The sequence below is a fragment of the Zingiber officinale genome, unplaced genomic scaffold, assembly GCF_018446385.1.
Source record: "Zingiber officinale cultivar Zhangliang unplaced genomic scaffold, Zo_v1.1 ctg125, whole genome shotgun sequence".
Taxonomy (NCBI): domain Eukaryota; kingdom Viridiplantae; phylum Streptophyta; class Magnoliopsida; order Zingiberales; family Zingiberaceae; genus Zingiber; species Zingiber officinale.
In genome coordinates this window covers 75,030-99,246 of record NW_024589821.1, presented here as the reverse complement: position 1 = coordinate 99,246, position 24,217 = coordinate 75,030, and the positions used below count along the sequence as shown (strand labels likewise).

Below are 24,217 nucleotides of genomic sequence, written 5' to 3'. Positions count from 1 at the left end.
TACTCGACTCATCTTCTTCCTTGGAGCGGCTATCAGGTCCACCGAGTCGATTCCTTTCCGAACGGCCTATAATTCATTGCGATATCTTAAAATATTATGATGACATTGTTATGAACAAATCAAAATCCAACCAAATGGCAATATTTGGACTCTTTTGTTTGAACTAATTGATAGCCCCTTAATTAAACAACTAACCATAACTTAATTTGTTTAATTAGTAAATCTAAAATCTTTTTTTTTTAAATAAAAAAATCCGATCATATAGGAGATCCACCTCGTTTCCTATTCCTTGGTCCAAGATATTGAATTACTCCCATTAATTACGGATTTGCTTCACTAAACCTCTTCCAAGTGTCCTCTATTTAGGAGTACAAAAACCCTTAACCACACCTAATTTTCTTATTAACTCAATTAGGTGAAGGATTAAAGAAGGAAATCCAAAGAGATGAAGGCCCTTCTTCTCTTCACTCTTCTATTCCTTTTCAATCTCGCATTTGCAACAAAGAAGGTAAATAAATAAATAAATACTCGTGGACAAACTTTTTTAATGATTTGATGCGTATTTAAAATGTATTATATCTTCCAATATATCTCGTGGTTAATTTAGGATTATATTGTTTACTTGGGAGGACACTCTTATACGGCTGACCCTACTTCAGATGATTTTGAGAGGACAACTCTATCGCATTACGATTTAATCGGATCGATATTAGGAAGGTAAATACCTTGATTATCTCAGGTTTTATTGAGTTTATATACAATTAAGAAAATTTTAATTTAAATATTTTTCTTATTTTTATCATTATTTCAGTAATGAAGCGGCCCGATCTTCCATTTTCTACTCGTACACAAAAACCATCAATGGCTTTGTTGCGAGGCTCGAAGACGAAGAAGCCTCAAAGATCTCGAGTTAATATTTTCTCCTATTTATAGATAATTTATTTATATATGTATAAAGGGACAAAAAAATATTTTAGACTGTCCAAAATTGGCATATATAATTTATAATTTATTTTATAGGGCATCCACGGGTTTTCTCGGTGTTTAAAAACAAAGTGAGGAAATTACACACGACGAGGTCTTGGGATTTCATGGGCGGTGAATTGAACAAGGCGAGCGAAGCCCATTCCATGTCTATATGGGCCAAGGCCCATTATGGGGAAGGCGTCATTATTGCCAATCTAGACACAGGTCGTGTATTTTTTTTTCTATATATATATATATATATAAAGAATTTTTTTAAAAAAATTCGAAATTGGATAAAAATGTTGTTGGTTCAAAAGGAGCGTGGCCCGAGTCAAAGAGCTTCAATGACGAAGGATTGGGTCCGATTCCAGAGAAGTGGAAAGGGATTTGCCAAAACAATTCCAACTCTACTACTTTGAGGCCTTTCAACTGTAACAGGTCAGATATTTATGATTTTATTTTGCGTTATTACTATCAAAAATAAATTGACATCAAACCTCTAATATTAAACTCAACTTCCTACTCAATTTTTCCATCAAAAAAAAAAAAAATGTTCTCACTTTTACATACTTTTCTTTCCTTCAATTTCTTTTAACTCCTTAATATACACCAGTATACTTAATTATCTTTATTTTTAAGTAAAAAATCTAAAATTAGATATAATTCTTCTAAAATTTAGTATAATTTAATATTTTTTTTTATGAATTAGGTAGTGTTGTTTGATTGGTTAGGGAGTAATTCAACTCAATTCAATTTAAATTTAGTATTTTTTAACTAAAATCAAATATATTTTCTATTTAATTATACATGAATTTTTTTACATGACTAATCGATTGACTTAAATTAAATCGATTGGTATGAACTCTCAATCGATTGGTTAGACAGAAAAAGAGTCATGTTTAATTGGATAAAAAATATATTCAATTCTAATTTAAATGCGTTAAATTTTAAAGAAATTATACTTTATTTTAAGTTTTTTTATAAAAAATATAAAGATAATTAGGTAATTGATGTGTATTAGGGAATTAAAAGTAAATTGAAGAACAAAAAAAAATTTGTATTAGGGGGAAATTGAGTTCCCTCTTAGGGAGTTTAGGATAATTTGTCCTAATATTCTTATTATTATTACTATTATTATTATTATTATTATTGATTTAGAAATTTAATTTAAAATCACTAATGAGTTTTCTTTATAATTGAACTGATTCAGGAAGTTGATTGGCGCGCGATCTTACAATTTGGGCGACCAACACTTGCCGAACGGCGATCCCTCCCCTCGGGACATCGACGGCCACGGCACCCACACCCTCTCCACCGCCGGCGGCGCCTTCGTCCGCGGAGCCAGCATCTTCGGCCAAGGACGCGGGACCGCCCGCGGCGGCGCCCCCCGCGCCCGCCTCGCGGCGTACAAGATCTGCTGGATTGGCTGCTCCGACGCCAACATCCTCGCCGCCTTCGACGACGCCATCCACGACGGCGTCCAAGTCATCTCCATCTCCGTCGGCAGCCCCGCCTCCGAGTACGCCACCGACTCCCTAGCCATCGGCGCGCTCCATGCGGCTCAACGCGGCGTCATCGTCGTCGCTTCCGGCGGCAACGACGGCCCCCTCCCGGGCACCGTCGAGAACGTCGCGCCGTGGATCTTAACCGTCGGAGCCAGCACCATCGACCGCGACTTCGCCTCCTACCTCACGCTAGGCAACAACAAGCGAATCAGGGTAGATCAACTCTAACACATAACAAAGTTTCAATTTTTCTCCTTTCCATGAATCTCAAAATTTCCCACAATTAAATCAGGGAGAGAGCCTCTCACAGAAATCTTTGCCGGCGACGACGTTTTACCCGCTGATCGACGGCGCCGCTGCAAAGCTGCACAATGCGTCACAGGAAGAAGCGTGAGACGATTCTTTCATCTTCTTCAATCCGAATCGAGCTACAAAGATTATAGATTTTGAACAGGGTTCGATGGTTTTGATCCAAATTTGCAGGGGAATGTGCCAGCCGGAAACGCTCGACAGTAGCAAAGTCCGAGGAAAAATCGTGCTCTGCACACGCGACAGCTTGTACGCGCGTGTGACCAAGGGGTTGGTCGTCGAGAAAGCCGGTGGGGTTGGCATGGTCCTCGCCAACCCCGCCGACGCCGGCAGCAGCACCATCGCCGACGCCCACTTGCTCCCCGCCACCATGCTCTCCTACAACCACTCGCGCGTCGTCCGTGCTTACATGAAATCCACCGAGTAATCGACCATCAAATCCCCCCAATTCCCGTCTGATCGTCATATAAAAATTCGATCTTTGTTCCATTCTCCAGGTCGCCTAGGGCTTCCATCTCCCCTGTTTCCACCCAATTAAGGGTGAAGCCATCCCCTGTGATGGCGGGCTTCTCGTCGCAGGGCCCGAACCTCATCAATCTGGAGATCCTCAAGGTCCGTTTCGATCGATCTGTCGAGTGGCTTCCGTTGCCCTAGTCAAAAATTGATTTTGGTCTGGAATTCGCAGCCCGACATCACGGCGCCCGGCGTGAACATCCTCGCAGCCTTCACCGACGCCATCGGCCCTTCCGGCATGTCGACGGACAAACGCCGCGTAGCGTTCAATGTGATGTCCGGTACTTCCATGTCCTGCCCACACATCGCCGGAATCGCCGCCTTACTAAGAAAGCTCCATCCAGATTGGAGCCCCGCCGCCATCAAATCCGCCATCATGACCACCGGTACTACTGACTCTCTTCCTCGGCCGATCAGATTTTGATTGTGTCAAAAGCCCTAATTTTTTTTTTCATAACGCAGCGAGGACTCGCGACAACAAGAGAACGCCGATGAAGGACCTCAACTTCGTCAAGGCGACGCCTTTTCATTACGGCGCCGGCCACGTCCGGCCAAACCGCGCCATGGACCCGGGGCTGGTCTACGACCTCACCTTCGCCGACTACGTGGACTTTATCTGCACCCGGGGCTACGGCCCCAACGCCACCGCGGCGCTCGTCGGCCGGGGATACCGGTGCCCTAAGAAGCCAATCAGAGTGGAGAACCTGAACTACCCCTCGATCGCGGTGCCACAGCTGGCCAAATCCTTCACCGTCACGCGCAGGTTGAAGAACGTCGGGGCAGTTCCGGCGAAGTACAGGGTGACGGTGAAGGCGCCGTTCATGATCCAGGTGGCGGTGGAGCCGACCGTGCTGCGGTTCGAGAGGATCGGGGAGGAAAAGAAGTTTCATGTTCTGCTGACATCGAGCAACGCGAGCGTGGGAGTAGGGTTTTTGTTTGGCGGCTTGACATGGAGCGACGGGAAGCATTACGTCAGAAGTCCCATTACGGTCAACGTCGTCTCGTGATCTTTGACTTTTCTATTGGGATATTTTTTTCCCTCCTTTTCTTAATCTTAGGCCGAAAGTAGTTTCAATAAAAGTAGTTTTCTATTTTTTATTTTTTTATTTTTTAAATTACTAAAGGCCAATAATGTCAAAACATTAATGACAAATTGTTTTTTTGAAATTTCTTAAATTATTATTAAAAAATAACGGACAAAAAGTAAATATCTATTCACATTTTCGGAAATAAAGAACTATTAATTAAAAGAATTAAATTTTCTATAATTTTTGAAACTAAAGAAAACTGTAATAAATACTGTCAGAATATTTATTTTTTTTAATAGATACAGTCGAAATATAATAAAACAAAGATCCAGAAGTTGTTAGCGTAATCAGTGATGGTTTGAGCCAGCAGGGATCTCTTGGTCCATAAATTACGGATTAGGGGATGGTCCATTGATCTGGACCTTTGATCTGAATGGACCTCATCTTTTAATAAGTGGGGTTTATTCAAATCAAAGGTCCACATATAGTGGACCATCCTCTGGTCCGCAATTTGCGGACCAGGAGATCTGCTCCTGGTTTGAGCAAGGAGAGAAGCCCCCTCAATTTGTCCCGGAAGTACTAGAGCTGTAAACGAATTGAGTCCGCTTATAAATTTTTCGAACCGGTTCATAAATTTTTTAAGCCGGCTCAAAAAAAAACATTCAATTTGTATTTAAATTTATCAAATTTGAACTGAATTTGAATATGTTTAAAAAATTTTCGAATCGAATTCGTGCCCCAATTATATTTTTCAATAGTTCAAGAACTGATCATGAATTTTAATATTTTATTAATATAAATTAAATATATATTAAATAAATAAATTTCAAGTATTTCGAACATCACCAATAATTCGAATAGTTCATGAATATATTTAAATCTTTTAAACTGAATTCGAACCTGAACCCTAATTTAAACTAAATTCGAACATAAAATTTTAAATTTTTCGAACTCGAATTCAACTCGAATATAATTATTTCTAATCGAATTTGAATCTGAGATTTTTCAACAACTTGAAATTGAACTCGAACTCGAATATAGTTATTTCGAATCGAATTTGAATCTTAGACTTTTCAACATATTTGACTCGATTGAGTTCGTTTACATCACTAAAACACTATTTGTCCTTGAATAGTGATTTATCTCGCCATAATCGCCGCCCGGGACAGAGCAAGGAGAGAAGAAATTGAGGGGGAGAGAGAGAGAGAGGGAGTCTAGGTGAAGCTTTGTTGATGCAATGGTTTGAGCTAGGAGACAAAAAGCTACTACCTTTCCCTTCCTCGCCCTTTCGCCTTTCTCCCCTGTGGATTTCTAATCCTTGCGATCTTGTTCGTCTTTCTTTTCGACTTTCGAGGATCGCTTTTTCCACTCGAGAGGAGGATGTTTTCGGGGTTGATCCACCGACCGGAAGCTTCGATTCCACCGGAGGAGGCGCAAGTCCCGACCCTGGCCCTGACGGCGGACCCCAAGCCGCGACTCCGATGGACGGCCGAGCTCCACGACCGCTTCGTCGACGCCGTCGCCCAGCTCGGCGGACCTGAAAGTTAGTATCTTTTGCCTTCACTTGAAGCTCTTTTTACTTCTTTTTGCCGTAAAGACCGAGAAATGTCGTCTTGTGAGCCGATTTACGCGTCGATTTGTGGTCGATTCAAGAGATCTGTGGTTCGTCGCTTGCATCCCTTTTTTCCCGCCTTCGAAACGTATCCAGATCTGAGTTTGTCTCCTTGCTGGTTGACTCTAGGTTTACTTTGTGATCCAATTGGGGTCTCCTGATTACATGAAATCGCATGACTTCGAAATCCCATCTAATTTGCATCTTCTAGTTCATCTTGCCACTAGATTGCCTCTGAAGTACGAAGTTATCCTAGTCAGGACACCATTTCATACTTTTGGCTTCAATTAAGTTGGAGCTTTGGTTCTTTGAGGCATGTTCAACCTATCAATGCCACTAGAAAGGCGACTGCACCTCAGCAAGGAGTATCAGAGGCACTTGTGATCTGAACACCAGCAGTGTGTTCGATGTGAGAGCTACAGTGGCAGTAATGCAGGACTTGTTTCTAGGTGAATTTATTCCCCAATGGCAGCAAGATGCTTAGAGGGAAAAAAATCCAGTTTTTCACCAAGATATTGTCAATGTGAAGCAAAGAAGGTATGGATGTTCGATCGAGGTGATACCAAGGGTAGATTTCGAAAGGGCTTCACATCTTAAGCTGTTTGCATGGACGATTGAGAGTAGGAAGGAAGGTGCATATATAGAGAAAAGAGATGGAAAAGAAGGCTACACACCATTACATCAAACTCATGGCCTCTGTCGAGGGGATTGAAGATTTAGCTTGCTTTTATATCAAATCAGGACTAAATCTACACATATGCATACGCATACATGCTTCAAATGAAACACCTATGATTTAGTATGTCATGCAGAAACTATGGCCATATACTCTAGCACTAGTTAATGGCATGAAGTCTGATATGGTGTTTGGATATGTTGATTTGCCTGTTTTCAGACAATGCTGTTTCGCATATTCGAAGCTGTCTCCTAATATTTTGGTTGCAGCAGTTCAGTGATTTTAACATGGCATTGTTTCAGACTGTTGTTGGTTTTACACTTTATTGTCATTGTTTACCAAAAGGGATGAGTAATAGTTTCCTTGTTTTTGTCATATTTTACTTGAATATGAAGTTTTAGATTAACTTATCTGTTATGTTTTCAAGCAATTGACCTTTAAAGTATGTTTTTCTAGAATTGAATTCTGTGATGGATCTTTTGTGGTTGGCATCTCTACATATCTTCCTAGAAGATCACAGTCACATTGATTCATTGATGTAGTTCACCAGTTTAACAGCTAAATGTGATAACACGTTAAATATTGCAGAGGCAACACCGAAGGCTCTCATGCGGACAATGGGCGTTAAAGGACTTACTCTTTTTCACCTGAAAAGTCATCTCCAGGTATCAACATGTTAAATTCTACCATCTCATGAAATTCATTCTTTGTTGGTGATGTAAATCAATAAAATACTTTGTTTTTCCCCTGTCATTGCTTCCAGAAATACAGATTAGGAAAGCAATCGGGCAAAGAGATGACTGATCAATCAAAAGACGGTAAGTCAATTGGTTTATATCTATATACTTGACTCATTCCAGGTAGAATAGAATCCACAAAGACTTCTACGAAAGCCTTTTCTAGCTAGGAATGTGTTCTCTTCGAAATGTTTAGAAAGTGTCTCAAAGCTCTTTCAGATGATTGGTGACTCAGTTAGATCATTTGGGTCTTTAAGTTCTTTCCATATACTGTGAATGCAATTGGCTGTGTTTTGCCTGAACATGCTTCTAGTCAGCTACCACACATCGTAACTGGTGAGGGAGACCAAACTCATAATTGAGATTTTTGTCTCTATTTGAAGTTATTTGTTACACCGATATCGCACATGAGAATTCGCTTAGACTACGTTTTCGTAGCATTATTAATTAATTGTTATTCTGTCATTATGACTTGGTAATCAGGTAAGTAACCTTGCTGCAACAAATTCATTGTACCTTGTATTTCAGCTTCCTTCCTTTTGGAAAATCCAAGTAGTGGTGCTTTGTCCCCAAAAGTGCCTACTCCAGATGTCAACGAGTAAGTCGAATTTAACCTTGTTACTGATATAGTCTTTGTAAAAAGAATCTTGCTGCAGATATAGCTCGAGATAATTTCGCATAAATCAGCAGTTCTAAATATTGACATGGTTCTCCTTCTTTCAGGGGTCAGGAAGTCAAGGAGGCCCTGAGAGCACAGATGGAAGTACAAAGAAGATTGTTTGAACAAGTGGAGGTACCGAATCGGTCGCTTTGTTTCCGTTTGCATTTTCCCTCACCTTGGCGTTTGCCGGTTTCAGTCTACTATAATGAGATTTTGAGTCCATTGAGTCCATTTCAACATGCAATACCATCGACCAATACGTACATTGTCTGAGCTCAAATTGCTTAGCTGATTCTATTAACACCTTTTTGACAATTTGATCAGGTCCAGAAGCATGTGCAGATCCGAATGGATGCTTATCAGAAGTACATTGATTCCTTACTAGCAAAGGCGTGTGAGATAGCATCCGATCAAATCGCTTCTTCAAATTGTTTCGCGTCACAGAGCATGGACTTCCAACCATGCCAACCAGAACCATTTGCTCCTCATCTGACCTCTTGACCCAATCTGTTCTCCATCAGTTATCTGCAAGTTCAATGAATGCAACTGGTCCTGATTACCGGAGTACTGCTTGGCTATGGTTCTAGTCCTGATTGCTGAATCATCTGTCATCAAAAGCCAACTCTTTGATCAGAAGCCACAGGAATTGAAAAACAGACCATGCTAATGAAAAAAATTCTTGTTATTGTTGTATTAGATCTCTTTGATTTTGGATGTGGAGGAAGAAATTTAGTGGACACTGGTTGATGTTTAGACGATGAGGTGTTTTCCCACTCTATTGGATATCTTACTCTTTATCGAGTTTGGTTTTATTCTTGAACCATCAGGATGAATGTTGCTCGTTAGAATTAAGTTTACTCAAGACGATCTATCCTGAACTCTAGTTCAGCCTTTTATTTTGCTCATCATTCGATATGGATTACACAATTAACTGGAATCCCGACTTAAACTCACACAATTAATGCTTGCACGTAGTATAACTACAGTAGAATTCCGACTCAAACTGAATTATCTAGAAATAGCCAGTACAATCGCAAAATAAAAGCGAGGAGAACTAAGTTTTCATACACAACTAAATTTTTATTAATGTCCATCTTAATAACTGAAATCATCTTAAGAAGATCTTCAAAGAGTTTGCATTAAAGTTACATTCTAATGACAATAACATCATCCTCGCTAGCATCAACTACGTTTTGGTGCCTGAAAGAACCAAAGCCAAGGCCACCAGTTCATCTCACTATCGATATATGACGTGCATATACGGAAATACAAACTTGAGTTCTTTGATAATTTGAATCGAAAAACATGTATAGCGAACTATTCTTCTAGATCTCTGCGAGTCTTTTAGAGAACAATCTAGCAAACTAGCAAGATTGATGGAATTTCCTTGAATCTGAAAATTGAATAGCTTGAAAGTTTGTCTACTGGGTGTATGAATCAAGCAGGGCTAGAATCTGAAGTTGGGATCTACGTCCATTGACCATGCAAATTTCGCTAGTAGTGATTTGTTGAATATCTGGAAAGACAGGCAAGCCAAATATTAGAACACAAGTCGAAATGACATCGCATTCCTATCAATAGAGTAGACTATTACAAGACACGAATTTTAACCAAGGAAAGCTGGCTTCACGTATGTGATGCTCAGGAAAAAAGTAGGAAGCTGTGTACCTTCTCAATTGGAACTTCATGTCTCTTGCACCATGCGACCGATATTCTCGGATCTAGGTAATTGATTTTTGATGTACCAAGTGCAACTGTTTTCAGATCCTCTTTTATTTGTTTATCAATTTCCATCTTTTCTATCTTTGCATCAAGCTGAGCAATCTTCTTTCCGATCCTGCAAGTTGAGATGCATCAGATATTTGTATTTCAAAACAGAGATCCAAATTCAACAGTTCAGAAGTTGGTTACGCTTCAGGGGCCAAGTTTTTCTTCGTCTTTCCTTCTTTATCTTTGAGTGGAGGCTTCCCTTTCCTAGCCCTGTTCAGATCCTTCGACAATTCCTCCCTTTGTGCCTGTTTACAGCACATTGGTATACTTGTGAGGAAAATCGTGGAGAAACTATACAAAATTTTTGAGTAATTTACTGAAGCACCAAAAACTTGGGACCTTCAAATCATTTATCTTTTCATTCAACTTAGACATCTGATTTTCATGAGACTTGGAGACGCTGCGCTGATGGTTACAGATAATTGCAACCTGTTTCGGAACACAAAATATTGGTCATGATCACGACTCAATGCTAAAGAATAAAAAGAGAATAAGAACAAAAATTACTTCTTTGTTTGCATGCTGATAGACTGCAATTTTCTCAGGTGCGGTGCCATCCTTAGTTTCCTTATTTAACTGCGTCGTGATGAAAATAGCTAATAAGTCATCCTGATATGGCTTACCTAGGAAACTGTATCATGATTTTATTGATGAAAGTATTAAAGGATCCTGAAAAAAAGACACACATATAAATCCATAAAGGTATAATAGCACTAGAAAAAAAATCAATTTGCACGGTATTTTGGATGCTTAAAAATGTCCCAACAATAGAAAGTAGTTCTGTTCATGAAAACATGTGTATCACCTCCAAAATATCTTACAGGTGTTTTTTTCATTCAATATGAGCTGCCAATTGTTTTGATCAAACACCATCATTGTTCTTCAACAATCAAAACTAAAACGATAAAGCAGGTCAAACAAAATAGCTGATGGAGACTGTAAAACCTTGAGCATACAGAGGGACTGAAAATCAACATAAACTATGATCTCAGTTTCTTTCTTACTATAGCATCCAATGTGATAGAAGCGTTGTATGTACGGAAAACTTTTGCAGTAAGTCCAGGCATGAGTTCCTTGAGATGTGTGTTGAGTTTGCTTGTGTCCAACAAGTCAAACAGATCGTCACCCTTGTCTTTCTTACCACCATTACTCCTTTTAGCTAACAAAATACAATGGTTAATTAAGGTCCAAACATAAGGTTGATAGAAACTCGGCTAACAAAAAATTCGCAGTTATGTCTCACCGGTTTGAAAATCGCCAATTGCTTTATAGACAGGTGGTTCAACCTCCACAGTGTTCAAGTATCGAATAGAATCTTTACCTAAGAAGTCAAACTAGAGAAATCAAAATGTTAAGACCACTCCGCAAAAAGATGAGACACGGTGTACACAATAGATTCTACCTTCAGCTTATTTGGAGGGACCAGCTCAACATTCTCCACCTTTAAAGTACAGCAACCAACAGTATCAGCCTCATCATCATCCTGTATAACAATTTTCATACCAAAAGGGATAATCAGTTAACACTTGCCATACAAAGTAATTCTAATTAACCGCACCTGCAATAATATATACACCTAGGATTAATGTGATAACATAGTTAAACTTGGAATTATAGCAAGCATTTCAGTGTATAAACATAAGATAATATTGAAGGTTTCATCGACTTATCTAACAGTCGAAAGAAAAAAAGAAAATCCAACTACTATGCATGCAATAATGAAAATAGTCAAACTAGTGTCATCTAATTTGAAGCTGGACAGTTGAAGCCAAGGTTTAAAATCTAGATCTGTGCCCAATTTTAATTCCAAACTGGAACGATATAGTTTCGATACCGTATCATATCATGCCGATATGGTTTCGATATTTTTTAAATATAAAATATATTAAATAAAAATAAAAAATTAATCTAAATATTTTTAAAATACAAAAAAATTATATATATATATATATATATAGTTTTATTAGGGTTTAATTAAGTTTATTTAAATTATCCCTATTATAGTTAGGAATTAATTGAAATTATTAACCTAAGTTTTATTTAATTAAAAGCTAATTTCGCACTTTATGTTTTGGGCTGCCAATGCCGCCATCACCCCTCGCGCGACGTGCCCATGGCGGCCGTGGGACATCAAGCGTGCCGGTGCCAGTTGGCGGGCAAAATGAAATGTTTCACCCACACCAGGTGGTTCGGAATGAGATTTTAAACATTGGTTGAAGCTAATCAGATAATTGAAAAATAGAAGGAAATGAGAGGCAAGATTAAAAAATTTACAAAAATCACAAGAGGAGAAAAAAAAATACACACATAAACAAACAAAGAACCTAGTTAAACTTTGATGTTTAATTGGTACCTTTTCATTGCCTGCCCTAAGTGCTAGCTTATCAATAAGATAAGTTGCCACTGCAATTTGTCGCTTAGTTGGATCTTTACTATTGAAATCTCTTGTATAGTTTGCACGGATATTTTGTATATAATCCTGCAATATAAACAGCATGATATGAAAATAATGCAACAATATCTGATGTTCTAAAATGAAGACTATTTGACTAACTGTAGCAAGTTGCATTTGTTGTTCATGGAGCAGTACACAGGTCAAAACTCATGCTGCTAGTAAATTCAAGGGAAAAGTAGCTGTTACCTTCAGCAGCCTGGCTTTCTCATACTTCTCTTTATCACTTTGCCCTTTTAATGAACTACTCGCTGCCAGAAAAACATACTTGAATTCTTTTGGATTGATTGGATCATTCCAGAATGCCAACCATGTAACAGTGTTATCGTGCTTTATTTCTTTCCATCTGGCAAGTAATCAAATGTTGATATAAGAATGGTCTTATGTATATTCAATTTTACCCTCACAAACTGTAAGTAGTTTGATCTGGTCTGGTGCAAGCCAAATTAAACTTTTATTCCCTCAAATTATGTTACCTTTCACCAGGTATTGGGCATTCTGGAATTGGTGCATCTTTCCCTATGTTGATTGTAATATCTTTTGGCCTAATTCTCTGTTTCAACTTGCCCATCTATAATCACAGCAAGCCAACAGTCGTTCAGCAGTATAAAAGGATAACTTGATATTTTAAATTGACCCAGACAGCTAGAAACCAATAAATTAGATATAAAAACATGAGAGTGTGACCTTTGGATGCTCTCCTCGGCCTCGGAATAACCCTGGAGGTTCGACTCTGAAGTTCCCAACCTAAAACACAATAGTGGTCAGCATAAAATAAAAGAGAACACATGGTTATAACTTGTAAAATATGCATTTCCAGTATTTAGTATATAGGCATTTCCAGTATTTAGTATATAGCACTGAAACAAAGTTTATGGAGGTGTTCAATTGATGACTGATGTGGGGTGAAGATGAAACCATGTGGACAAGGGTGTATTTTGGGGATTTCATTGCCTTTTTCCCTTTTTTAGGGATTGTCTTCCTCGAAGAAAAGGAGAAGGCTGCCCTTTTTCTTTCTTTCCGCGCGACGCTGCCAAACCCCCCCCCCCCTCTGTCTCAGCCGATGGGATCACGCTATTGGCCGCTTCCACCGGATCTCCTCCTTAGCCACTGGCTTCTCCTCTCAAACACTGCCATCCTTCTCTCTGCTCCCCTCATGCTGTCTTTCTTCCTAACGAAGCCACCACCTCCTCTCTTCTCTTGTTAGCCACACCGCCAGCCACGCCACCTCAAGCAATGGCATTCCTTGCCGCCATCGCCGGGCAACGCCTTCTCGACCATTGATCTCCGGACAAAGGCCGATCTCCCCCTTTCTTCGCTATGCTTCGCTGCCGGTCAGACTGTTGGTCCTTTTCCCTTCCTGTCAGTCACGCTAGCAACAGATCTCCGTGCAGACACTACCCGACTAATGCCAATCTCATCGCTTGCCATTACTGACATCGATCTCTGTCATGGATCTCCGCACCCCCACCAGCCGATCTCCAACAAATCTCTCGCTGTCATATGCCTCCGAGCTACTACTGTCGTGCACCCCTTGCGGTGCTCCATGTAAATCAAGCCTTTAGGGCACCATTTCTAAGTCACCCGTAGCCGTCTACGGCCTTGCAAATCCCATGAATTTCCGATCGCCTCTATCAATCGGATCTGGTGCATCTTTGTTTGGCTCTACCACCCCATTGATCTAGAGCATTTCCGGTCAGCTCCGCCGACCCTGCTCTCTAGTTGGCCTTGCTAATCCCAACCCGGCTCCCGGCTCCCGGCTCCCGGCTCCCGACTCCTAGCTCCCTAATCGGATACTCCAGAGGTTCAACTCCCGATCAGATACTTCAGGGGCCTGCTTACCAATCAGATACTCCAAGGGCTCAACTCTTTGACCGAATCTCTAGCTCATGTCTGATCGTCCTTGCCATTTAGACGCTCTGACTCACCTCCACTATGACCTGATGCATCTCATAGACCCAGATATTCAGATGCTCTTGTACGTGCACTAACCTGACACATGGAATAGTATGGTGGACGAAGCATGATCCCATGAGATCTTCTACATACCAAATATGATTAATGTGACATTCTAATACGATGATGGAACATCTCCCATACGAGGACATAACATCATGTAAAAAGCGCATCATCGCACACCATCCCCTCTTACAGTCTCGGATGTGACATCTCTTTTCAAATTATAAAAAATCCCGCCACGCGTGTCAAGGTACACGCACATCTACAGAGATACATATTACTTTACTACACTATTCATCTTCTCCATATCCATCATCAGGATTTGACTTGAACGTCGAAGTGGAAGGCCGAGGTACCCGGCCATCCCTCTAACGCTCTATTTCCTTTTTTTTCATGTCTTCTAGCAGCCTTGCAGGTAGGACTCTAAGCACTTTCGATTCCCTGTTCTTGGCTTTTTTCTCGGAGGTCCAGAGATTCAGTCAACTGATAACCATCAATTTTGCTATAATATTTTGATTCATATATGCATGCTTTTATGATCACCTCATAGGTTAAATTCGTATTTACATCATATTTCATGAATTGCATTTATTCTTAGACTTAACTTCAAACTATCTCATTTTTTCGATATTTGATGCTAATATTAGAATATAATCTTTGTAGGCATCAAAGGACAAGGACTTGAGGTTGATCAACCAGGATTGAGCTCAATTCTGAGATTAAATGAGAAGATCAAGCTTTGGAGCGATCTGAATTGTTCATTCAAAATCAAGAGCAATATGAGTCATACATCAAAGATCTACTCCATCCAAGCCAAGGGGAAGTAGATCACAGCCATCGAACAAGATCTGGAGCTTTTGATCTAGATCTGAATTGATCCAACCATTGATCAAGATCCGAAGCATTCTGGACCGTTCATTCAGATCTGGATCAGATTTAAAGGGGAGAAGCCACAGTGTTTCGTTCGCTAAATTTCTACAAGGATCGCGTCAAAACAGAGGAGGCGGACGAGCTTGCATTCCCGATCCACCTTTCACCATCGACGGTGAACGGAGGTCAAGGGTGCTTCCCTTCCTCCAATCATCATCCACCTATCACCAGCCGGCGACACCACTTCATGACTTCAACCTTTTGATTCATCACTGATGGCCAACTCTGTCGCGGCTTCATGTGAAGAAGAAGCGGAGAAGCGGAGAAGAGGAGAAGCAAGCGGATTTGATATGGTTTCTTCATCTTTTAGTCGTTGCCAAATTTCTACAGGGATCGCATCAAAACAGAGGAGGCGGATGAGCTTGCATTCCCGATCCACCTTCCTTCGTCAACAGTGAACGGAGGTCAAGGGCGCTTCCCTTCCTCCGATCATCATCCACCTATCACCAGCCGACGACACCACTTCAACCTTTTGATTCATCACTGATCGCCAACTATGCTGCAGCTTCATGTGAAGAAGAAACGGAGAAGAGGAGAAGCAAGCGAATTTGATATGGTTTCTTCGTCTTTCAGCCGATGATCTTCTTCCTTGAAACTCCGCACCCAGCTGAACGATCAGAAGTGTTTGCTTCTGATCCCTCTGATTTCTGAATCGATTTCTAGCTTCAGCTGTGTCACTGGATCAGATCATCTGATCTGATCGGTTCTTCATCATCTGCAAGGTCCGGACATCTTCGTCCAATTCAGTGAGTGCTTGGGGTTTCCTCCAACTCACCTTGGTTTATCACTTCTCTCAAATTTCATTTATGCCTTTCTGTCTTTTCCATTTCCAGCTTCGTTTAGTTGTGTTGCCAGATTAGTTTCGTAGATCTGAATTGTTTGGGTTATATGAAGGTTTAGATTTGTTTCCTTGTTTTCAATTCATCTGAATGTTTGCCAGCTCCTTGAGTGGAGATCTGAATTTGAGCTTGTGTTGGTTCATGAGCTATTTTCGATTACTGTGCAATTGATTCTCTGTTTATTGTTCTTGGCATTAAGTGGATCTGAATCTGTTTTGCTTCTATTAGTTCTTGTTCTTATTTAGTTCTATTCCTCTCCATGGATTTGACTAGATCTCCTTCCATGTGACGAATGGTTGGTTGATCCCTCATGCATCTAATCTTTGTAATTTGGATAGTTCTAGCTTTGTTCTTATTAGTCTCCATTCTGTTAATTCTGGTTGCTTCTCTTTAATGCAGTGATTAGGTCAGTTTAGGTTCCATTACTTGTATTGTCTTCCATTCATTAGGTTTGGTTTCATTCTTGCATTGTCTTTATTTGTTAAATTTAGTACTAAAAATCCAAAACCCCAATTATAATAAACATCGTTTACATTCTTGAGAGAGATGATCCGGATCATTCCCTATGCTTCATTAGCTTAGAGGGGTTCGGTGATTATTTGATACCAATTCACGATATCATCCCCTCTGACAGTCCCAGATGTGACATCTCCTTTCAGGTTATAAAAAGTCTCATCCCGCGGGCCAAGGTACACACACGTCTACAGAGATATATATTACTTTACTACACTATTCATCTTCTCCATTTCCATCATCGGGATCTGACTTGAACGTCGAAGTGGAAGGCCGGGGCCCGGGGTAGCCATCCCTCTAATGCTCTTTCTCCTTTTTTTTCTGTCTTCTAGCAGCCTTGCAAGCAGAACTCTCATGCACTTTCGGTTCCCTATTCTTGGTTTTTTTCTTGGAGGTCCAGAGATTCAATCAACCTAGAAGACAACCCAGCCTCTTCTTCCTCCTAGTCATGGAGACTTGGTCAACATCAACAACACCTTATCGGTAGTCTAGCTCTCACCTATTTCAGACAGGATCAATAACCATGAATGATGTATGAGTTAAATGTACCGTGAATCGTATATGAGTTCACCTCTACATGAGTTATAAACTTGAGTAAAATTAGTAAGCTTTTTTCCATCAATACATCATAAAACTGGCTACCAAATAGCTTGATAACACAAATGAAACTACGCATTAAAACCAACCTTCTCTTTCACACCATCAACAATAGCCCACATGTATTTCTCCTCTTGTTTCAATTTTTCTTCCTTTGCAACCTTCTTTTCCTACATTAGATGCATAGATACATAGTTATTCCTACTTATTAAAAAATGCTTAACTTGATTCAAGAGACAAGAAAAAGAATACAAGTGAACAAAAAATCAAATAAATTACTACTGAATTTGTTCCTTACAATAATATCTTTTCTAATTATTATAAACTATAACAACGAAAACATTAAGTTTATTGCAAACATGATCCAGTAGTAAGCAAAAGCAGAATGACAGCCACTATTCACATTATCATAAGTAGCTCCTCCCAATGCTATTCTTGCATTCTTCCTATCTGTGTACAAAGCATGTATTGTTAAAATTCAAGAAGGCTAGAATAGTTTGAAATGGAATTACTAAACAAAGTTCAATTTACCAATCATGCCAAGTTATAGTAGAAAATTAAAGAAATAACATCTTTGCAATCCAAGGATATCTAATCAGTTATGGAGTATGAATTAGGGTAAACGACAATAAAAAAATAAGTGAATTTGATAGTTTGTACAAATTTATTGTTTTATCAGCACCAGTTCCCCAAGCTTTATTAAAAAACGCAATCAGATAAATAGCATGAACCCATTATTGGTACATATTAATGCAAGAGCCAAATGGATAAAACATTGTGCTTATGTGTTCTGTGACTTCTGTCTGATAAAATAATTGCCATAATTTTGTGGACATTTCACTGTAATTTACCTCGGAAGTCATTTGCTTCTTCTTCTCCTTCTCTTTTAGATGCCACTCATATATTGGGGTAAAATCACATAGCTCGAACTTCTTAATGATGTGATTTTTACCAAGCATAAGTCGCCAGTCATGCATAAAGTTTTCAATAAATTGCTTTTTGCTAGCATAATCTGTGTCCTTCATGACAGCAAACATTGTTGCAACCTACAGCCAGGGAGTTCCCATATGTTAAAGAAAAAGAGTCTTCAGTTCATGGTCTGGAGTTTGACAAGGAAATAATACTTTTTTTAAAGAGTGCAATAGAATACAATTATTGTATGAAGTAAAACAATAGTAGAGAAAGAATTATAATCCTCAAACAAGAAGCAATGTAACCATCTTAAACCTAACCTCCTCTTGTTCAGGTGTCAAATCAACTGGTTGTCCCTTATATAGCATTTTAACCCCGTGAGGCTTGTAAGGAGGAGGAAATATAACACCATTGTGCTCCAAGGTAGTCCATTTCTGCCCCCCACCAGAACCCGGAGGCATCTTCAATGACTTGGAAAATTTAGAATCCTTCATCTTTTTCTTCATTTTAACGTTACTCTTCTTGAGTGACGAGCTAGTAGTTTTGTGCAATGCATTCTTGCTGATTGATGCACTGTTAGATGACACTGTTTTTTTCATTCTTTGTGCAATTGGTAAGTGATCATTATCATGTGTTTTACTTTCTTTCTTAACAAAATCTTCCTGTTTAACCTTCACAGAAGCTGAAGAATCTGAAAGTTTTGATTTCTTAATTGATGAAGAATCAGCAGGATTGGCACCAGAAAGGGGCCGCTTTTGACCACCCTTGGCAGAGTTCTCATCACTGCTTTTGTCCTTCTTGTCAGAACCATTTAACTTCGACTTGGAAGATGACTTCTCAGCTACATTGGAGTCTTTCATAGATGAACCACCAATTGCCTTGGACTGAAACCTGGAAAGAAGTGGTTTTTCATCTTCCGAGTCATCAGATTCTTCTTTGGTCTTTGAAGTTAATTTCACAGATAGAGGTAAAGGCTTTGTACTTTGAGAAGCCTTCACGGCCTGTAATGAGGCACTTCTGTTGACTATACCAGATGAAGAGTATTTCAAACTCAATGGTTTATCATCATCAGAATTCTCACTTTTTATGTTTGACTTGCTCAAATCCATGTTTCCTGCACTTCCACTTGTAAAGTTATCCCCTTTAGAATGCATGCATATTTTCTCTACTTCCATGGAACGTTTTCTCTGAACAGCTACAGATGTCGAGTTAAGTGTATGGCTTAATGGTTTATCATCATCTGAATCAGATAATCCATCCTTGGGTTTCAGATTTGCATCATTGGTTATTAATTTATTGTGGGATGCAGGTTGCAAAGATCCCACATTTGGGCGAGCCAAAGGAGGCTTCTCACTAGATGCCTTAGAGAGTAACTTAACATTTTGCAAATGTGAGCTCTCACCATTCTGAGCAATTTGGTTAGAAACAAGATTAGAGCCGGCATCCTTTTGAGTATCAGTCTTCTTTGAAGTAGAGCTCAAGTGACGTTGCTTTGATGAAGAGTTTGCCCTCCTAAAAACCAAAGGTGCATCATCATCTTCTTCGCTGTCATTCATAACTGCATTGATGCAACCATGAACCGACATTAGCTATATCTTAGTTTGACCAAATAGATCAGGTTCTACCTGAAATACACAAAAAAGATTTAGAAGGCTAAACGTCAGGTAGGAAAGATGACGTCAACATCCATGGTACCAAGTGAAGAAAATTTTGCAATCTTTTGCGACGGGACAAGAAGTCAAGGCTGGATCAGTAAATAGATAAATGAATCAGTATGCTTGCTGCTCAATTTACAAGTATTTTTGTCATATTTCCAGCTGACATGTATAATTCCGAAGTATTGCTAGCTCAAGATTAAGAATATGCAACCAAAATTTTCATGCATAACATCAATCACAGGGAGGAAATTTGAATCTAAATCTTAAAACCTCACAAATGTTTCACTCTGAATACCACATTCAACCATTTTTCATTGGTTAGTGTACTCTAAAATGAATCCTCACCATGATATGAATGTTATTGCAACATATGCATTTTCTACAAGCAAGGTGAACAACCAGAGCCTAACAATGACACCTATAACCACCAGGTCGACTCTCAACCACGACACCATACTCGAACGAATGAACAAAACATGAAACACAACGCACACAAGTCTACATCAATGCTGAAAAAAAAAAATCTTCACCGTGGAGCAGCAAATCCGCACAAATCATATTGAAACCAGCTAAAAATGCGTAAACCCAATCAATAATATACTATTTTTAGCATACCGATGGAACCGGCAAACTGGCTTCTTAGAGGCGGAACCTGGGATGACGCGGATAAGCAAGAGGAAAGGAAGCAGTAGCAAATTCCGAGGTGCGATTACTGCGGCCGTTTAAGATTTATAAGTCGGGGAAGCGGTTAGGGTTTTGATGAGTAATCCTCCAGCTTGCCTCTGGTCCTTCACCCGCTCCCTCAGATTCTCTCGCTTATTGCTCTTTGCGTCCGAAATCTACATCGATTTCGGTGCTTATTTTTGCTGCGCGATGAAGAAATCGGTGTCGATCGGCTGGCCGCCGTCGGGTTTATTCGCCCTCGCCTTTCCTTCGCAGCACTGAATGAAGCATCAGTTTATTGTTTTGGAGGATTAGAATAAAGTTTGCAGATAAACCCTTCATTTTCACGAATTGTTTACACAGATAATTTCTCTAACGACCAAAAGTTTTTGGGCAAAAATATAAACATTACATAGCGTCGTTTCTTTTTTTTAAAAAATAATAAATTAAATACACGTCCCTCCTATAATTTTATTTCAAAAATATCTTTCGATTCAACCTTATCGTTACAATCATATATAAATTAAAGGATTTAAGATTTAATATTTAAATTTTATACTATATAGAAATTATCTAATAGCTATTGATGTATTTAAAGTGAATTCAAAATTTAAGATTTATGAAGCTAAGTGATAATTTCTATAACTGTTTAAATTAATTTTGAGTAAGTTAAAATAATTTTGATTAAGTTATTAATATTATTTTGATATAAATAGTGTTTTAAAATTCCAAATATTTAATTAATATTAAACATGGTGTAATAACAACCTCGTACATATTACAATAGCTATTGAGTAGTTTCTGCATGATATAAATCATAAATCACATATCGAATAGCTTCTATACTATGTAAAAATTATCCGATAGTTACTACATAGTGTAAAAGTCATCCAGTAACTTCTAACCAATAATATTATATCAATAGATATCTTACTATTTTACTATTTTATTAAAGAAATTGAATTCTTTACTAACTAATTTTGATGAAATTTAAAATAAAATTACGTTAATGTTCTTTTTTATATAAAAAATATGTACTGTCATGATTTTTTTAGTCTCATATCTTAAGATTAATAACACCATGAGCAAAAAAATTTCTATAAATACCTTAGACCGACGATATTAGAAAGAATATCTTTCTCCGCCTTTTCGCTAAGATCAAATATAATATCTATTTTTATTAATATAATGTATGATATAAAAAATTAAATTAAATCTTTATGAGGGAAAGTTTGTTACAATAGTATTTTTATGAGGAAAAGTTTGTTACAATAATTTGTTACTGGATTCTCGAGCCTCACTCTTGTGTTCCACTACTACATCCCTTGAGTCGCATGACCTGACTCATTCTTATTATTAAGTTCAATTTATAGATTTAAGACACTAATTTACTCATATTCGCATACTATATTATACATACAACCTGTAACCTAGCGGGAGGAGTAATTTTTTAAAAAAGAAAAATACGAGTGATTCCTAAAATTTATGATTTTTGACCAAATTTATTTTTGGATTTTTGCATTTACTTCCTATAGTTTAAGAACGAAATTTAATAAAGTTTTGAGGTTAAGTAGAATTTTTAAAAATAATAAAAAACAATAAAAAAATAAAAGCTCATGTTATTTTTATTACGGTTAATCCATAAAAGTACTTTTTATTTTAAATGTTATTAAAATAGCTGTGACTTTTAATGTAAAGTAAAATTATTTTAAATTGCTCGAACTATTAAAATATTAGTTATTATACAGTACACTATATTTAAAAAAAAAATCTGGTGAGATAGTTTTTTATTTTTAAAAATAAAGTATCCTATTAATAATAACAAAAATATAAAATGCCCTCTTATTTTTACCTAATACAAATTAGATTAAAAAAAAAATTCTTTATTTATCATATCAGACACTTTTATGTTAAAAATATTTTAAAATCCTATTGTTTAAAAAATTATACTTTTATATCATTTTTTTTATTAAACTTATTTAAATTACTTAATTGTTTTAATCAATTAATCTAGACAATTAATTTATGCTACATCAATTTTTTATCAATACAATAATTTATATTTTCTTTCTTGATAAATAATTTATATTTTAACAATAATTACTTTTTCAAAATTATTATAATTTAGTTTTAAAATATAATTTAGATTTTCCCTCCTTTATTTACTTTTTAAAAAATGGCATAATGTGAGAATAATTACATTCATAAAATATATGCAAGTAAATTATTTTATTTTTTTAACAAATCTTATTTTATTTTATTGATAAAGAATCCTAATACGCAAATTCCTATCACCGTCCATCATGAATCCTTTGTTGGTCATTCGTATTGACAAGATGCGATGGAGATTCTCGCATAGAAAATACAAAGGGGACGGATTTTGCTAGAACGACGATGGTCACATCGACGTCGATATATAGTCAAACTGGAAGAGCAAATAATAAAAAATGTCAGTCAAACTGGAAGAGCAAATAATAAAAAATGTCATAGTCAATAGATTCCAAATTGTCGTGTCTCGTTTTCTTCTTCTTTTTCTTTATCTCTCTACTTTTAGTCATGAATTCCATAATTTCAAGGCGATTTTGGATTTGATGAGTGTTCGGGTATCGATTCTATTTGTTATTGTGAAATCTTCCCCTTTTTTCGTACAATAGGAGACGATTTCAAGTACAATTGTTGATCTTTCTAAAAAAAGTGGGGATGATGACACATTGAGTAAGCGGTTTGATGTTGACTATGCAAAGACTCCTAGTTGGAAAAAAGATAAATTCGAGAGGTCTTGCATGTCAAAGGGAACGGCAAAAACCAAGTCAAGGAAGGATCCTTGGGATAGACACTTCAACACCCAAGTCAGTGAATGATCGCGTGGAAAGCAATGAAGAGTAGTAAATGGACAGTGTATGTGTAGAGTTTGCACGTGTTAATTTTTCTCTCTACATGAATCTTGATGTATTACTAAAAATGGACAGACCATAATGATGCTCTAACACCTTTCCAAAATGGATCTGCAATTTCTGCATAGAAACTTCTATCGTACAACTGACACAAGGAATATTCCATTGATTCTCTCATAGTTGTTACACAAAATGACAAAAAAGAATGTTGAGTCATTGAATAGGAGGCCCTTAATACGCTTAACTGTCAAACAAACCGAGTCTCTTCTAAAGTCTGAGGATATCGCTTGCAAGAGCGGCTAGGTCAGATTGAGGAATGATATCAGAAACTCAATCTTCACTCGGTCTCTCTGTTTAGCCAAAGAGTCCAATCGGACTGAGTGTCCAGTATGTCCGATCTGCACTATAGTTCGACCGGATAGATCACTCAGACGGGATAGGTAATCATGTTATCCCAAGTGACAAAAAGGACTTTGCTCTAAATGATATTGGCTTAGCCCGGGGCTTCATCAACACTGAGGGACCCGAGATCCAACTGGACGAAGAGTCCAATCGGATGACCACTCAACCCAGAAGACCGGTCGTACTGGTCCAGGTATTAACCCTTCCTTGACTTTAACTGCCATGTCAGACCTCCTCTTATATTTTGACTTGACTTTGGGGGTCCCATATCATTCGTCGTATCATAAGTCTCTCTTTCAAGTCTAATCGAAGGAGGTTGCAAGTCCGACTGACTAGATATTTGTGTCGCTCGTGCCTCTTCCGATCGAATCATTGCAGCCCCACTCCAAGATATCCTCTAAGTCCAAATCCAAAAATAAGTCCTTTGCAGAAGGGTTGGATAAGCAGCCTAAGCCTAAGAAAATAATCACAACATTGAGGCTGCCCTCACAAGAATGGCTCACCATCAGTCCTTTAGAGTCACTCACCTCTTGACATACTATCAAGATCCAAATCCCATTAGCTCAAACTTGGGTTGACGCTCGAGCAAATGTGGTTGATGGCTCGCCAGAGGAGCTATCC

At 38.3% G+C, this 24,217-nt stretch overlaps 2 protein-coding genes, 1 long non-coding RNA gene and 1 pseudogene across 6 annotated transcripts; 3 read left to right on the top strand and 1 right to left on the bottom strand.

The window, feature by feature from the left end:
• Positions 1 to 445: 445 nt before the first annotated feature.
• On the top strand, positions 446 to 4,300 carry LOC122035880 (subtilisin-like protease SBT5.3). Its single transcript, XM_042595031.1, has 11 exons — positions 446 to 508; positions 608 to 717; positions 812 to 909; positions 1,021 to 1,191; positions 1,284 to 1,404; positions 2,177 to 2,684; positions 2,764 to 2,861; positions 2,955 to 3,203; positions 3,278 to 3,392; positions 3,466 to 3,679; positions 3,756 to 4,300. Exons 1-11 carry the CDS (start codon positions 446 to 448, stop codon positions 4,298 to 4,300), a joined length of 2,292 nt encoding a protein of 763 aa, XP_042450965.1.
• A 1,161-nt stretch (positions 4,301 to 5,461) lies between these two features.
• On the top strand, positions 5,462 to 8,833 carry LOC122035902 (annotated as a pseudogene).
• A 269-nt stretch (positions 8,834 to 9,102) lies between these two features.
• Positions 9,103 to 20,603, bottom strand: LOC122035895 (DNA topoisomerase 1 beta-like). Of its 4 annotated transcripts, none has more exons than XM_042595049.1 (16): positions 20,253 to 20,603; positions 18,300 to 19,604; positions 17,919 to 18,113; positions 17,157 to 17,237; positions 12,917 to 12,976; positions 12,706 to 12,800; positions 12,419 to 12,575; positions 12,131 to 12,256; positions 11,180 to 11,260; positions 11,021 to 11,111; positions 10,782 to 10,936; positions 10,285 to 10,353; positions 10,117 to 10,206; positions 9,919 to 10,022; positions 9,676 to 9,844; positions 9,103 to 9,523 (listed from the first exon to the last, which is right to left on the bottom strand). In XM_042595049.1, exons 2-16 carry the CDS (start codon positions 19,563 to 19,565, stop codon positions 9,455 to 9,457), a joined length of 2,808 nt encoding a protein of 935 aa, XP_042450983.1. In that variant the 5' UTR covers positions 19,566 to 19,604; positions 20,253 to 20,603; the 3' UTR covers positions 9,103 to 9,454. The 4 variants fall into 4 exon arrangements, with proteins under 4 accessions (XP_042450983.1, XP_042450984.1, XP_042450985.1 ...); XM_042595050.1 differs by having other exon boundaries at positions 18,300 to 19,537; XM_042595051.1 differs by lacking the exons at positions 17,157 to 17,237; positions 17,919 to 18,113; positions 18,300 to 19,604; positions 20,253 to 20,603 and adding an exon at positions 14,072 to 14,090.
• On the top strand, positions 13,282 to 16,042 carry LOC122035897. Its single transcript, XR_006127276.1, has 2 exons — positions 13,282 to 14,540; positions 14,852 to 16,042. It is a non-coding gene; the product is annotated as an uncharacterized LOC122035897 (long non-coding RNA).
• Positions 20,604 to 24,217: the final 3,614 nt, after the last annotated feature.

Bases quoted from the DNA above. Each gene is read 5' to 3' on its own strand.
- LOC122035895 (XM_042595049.1), bottom strand. From the start codon at position 19,565: ATGTCGGTTCATGGTTGCATCAATGCAGTTATGAATGACAGCGAAGAA. The intron at 18,114-18,299 runs GTTAGGTTTAAG...CCCTGGCTGTAG, and splicing joins TGACACCTGAACAAGAGGAG to GTTGCAACAATGTTTGCTGT. The intron at 10,207-10,284 runs GTAATTTTTGTT...GTTCCGAAACAG, and splicing joins ATCAGCATGCAAACAAAGAA to GTTGCAATTATCTGTAACCA.
- LOC122035880 (XM_042595031.1), top strand. From the start codon at position 446: ATGAAGGCCCTTCTTCTCTTCACTCTTCTATTCCTTTTCAATCTCGCA. The intron at 910-1,020 runs GTTAATATTTTC...TTTATTTTATAG, and splicing joins AGAAGCCTCAAAGATCTCGA to GGCATCCACGGGTTTTCTCG. The intron at 3,393-3,465 runs GTCCGTTTCGAT...TGGAATTCGCAG, and splicing joins TCAATCTGGAGATCCTCAAG to CCCGACATCACGGCGCCCGG.